Source organism: Sinocyclocheilus grahami, unplaced genomic scaffold (genome assembly GCF_001515645.1).
Source record: "Sinocyclocheilus grahami isolate Dianchi unplaced genomic scaffold, SAMN03320097.WGS_v1.1 scaffold12251.1, whole genome shotgun sequence".
In the NCBI taxonomy this organism is placed as follows: Eukaryota; Metazoa; Chordata; class Actinopteri; order Cypriniformes; family Cyprinidae; genus Sinocyclocheilus; species Sinocyclocheilus grahami.
Genome location: NW_015514301.1, coordinates 1 through 1,576, shown reverse-complemented (window position 1 = coordinate 1,576; position 1,576 = coordinate 1). Strand labels below are relative to the sequence as shown.

Sequence of the window (1,576 nt, the reverse complement as noted above, 5' to 3'; positions counted from 1 at the left end):
TATAACAAATAAACAAAAGACATAAATGAAAATGTGCTAATCATAAAAAAAGCGACGACACTCTACTTTAGATGTCATAGAGCCCAACTTTTAGGTGAAGGCTAATCCAATTCTTACGTTTCCACTTGACGTGATACTGACGTATATGCGACTCTCTTTTCAAACTGAGCTCGAGTTGTCAATCGCTCTGATGGACACTGCTCAACGAGCTGCTGTCAAAAGGAACACTCGTGCCACTGATTAAGGGACACATAAGGAGCACGTAGTCTTAATACATTTCTGACTTCATACGTTCAGCTGTAATTAGCTTCATCCTGACACGCATCCTGCATTGTGTATCCTTCTAGACAAATCTGCAAAGAGTTCACGGACCTGCTCTCGCAAGACCGCTCGCCCTTGGGGAATTCACGCCCACAGCCCATTCTTGAGCCCGGGATTCAGAGCTGTTTGACCCACTTCAGTCTTATTTCTCATGGATTCGGGACTCCGGCCATGTGCGCGGCCCTCACGGCGCTGCAGAACTATTTGACGGAGGCCATTAAAGCCATGGACAAAATGTACCTGAACAACAATCCTAATAGCCACAATGAGACGGGGTCGAAGGCGGGTGACAAAGACGAGAAGCACAGAAAGTGATGTCAAGCCAACACATCCCAATTGATGTATGACAAAATACATATATAACAAACACTAGTGATCAAGATGAAACACTGAAAGCACCACCTCCCGTTCTTGATATTTTGAAACTTAAAAAAAAGTAATAATACTAATAAAATAGTTCACTTTGGGATTCGTGGACAAAGCATTTCTTTAAATCAAAATAAAGCAGTGTGCCAATGAAAGGAGTATAGATCGGGTTAATCTGCCACAGCAGGACTTTTCATGAACTCCCTTTGTATGAGTTCAATGGACTGAAATTCAGCGATTTCCCCTCACTATCCCCATTTACGATTGTAGCCATGTGACAACAAGAAGCTGAAAGAGGAAGATTTTTTATCAGTATTGTGAATAAACTAGAAAGTAAAAAATTCTACAGCTCCACAACATGACTTCAATAACTGACTTTTTACTCGACCAAGCGACCAACTTGAACTTTGAATTTCAACACGATTCACAGTTATATGAGGGAATCTGTGTTCATGTATGTATATATTTATTTATGTGTAATTTAATGGGAATTGTAAATAAGGTACGTCTGTTCAAACTTCTTTTTTATTTATCTGGTGCCTCCTGTTTTAGTGGGTTTGAATATTCGCTTAGTTCTTCATGTGGTTTTATGGTTCTTAGAAAACAGAAGTTTGGGGTATTCTTCTCTGGGATATTTCAATTCAGCCCTCTTGTAGCATGTTGAGGCGACACTGAAGCAAGTGAACAAATTTAAAAGAAATAAACATCAATTTCTCTATTATTATTAATATTATTATTATGCCATTCAGTTTTAGATCGAAAAAGGTCATTGCAGAGACTCCGACGATGCTAGTTTTGTGTTTCTATCTTCTTGTTTTTATACGAGCTTTTTATGTGTTGTGCCAATCACCTCTTGTTCTTCCCTCAAAGCACCACAAGAGCAATAAAT

The 1,576-nt window shown here is 39.1% G+C and overlaps 1 protein-coding gene across 1 annotated transcript in view; it reads left to right on the top strand.

Moving 5' to 3' along the window:
- LOC107578843 (transcription factor AP-2-alpha-like) overlaps nt 1-1,541 on the top strand; it is a gene marked incomplete at its 5' end in the record, with an annotated part of 5,564 nt that extends 4,023 nt beyond the window's left edge. Inside the window, one exon of the mRNA XM_016264749.1 lies at nt 331-1,541. Within this exon, the coding sequence (XP_016120235.1) occupies nt 331-636 (306 nt within the window). The remainder of the gene's footprint in view (nt 1-330) is intronic.
- Between the last annotated feature and the right edge of the window lie 35 nt (nt 1,542-1,576).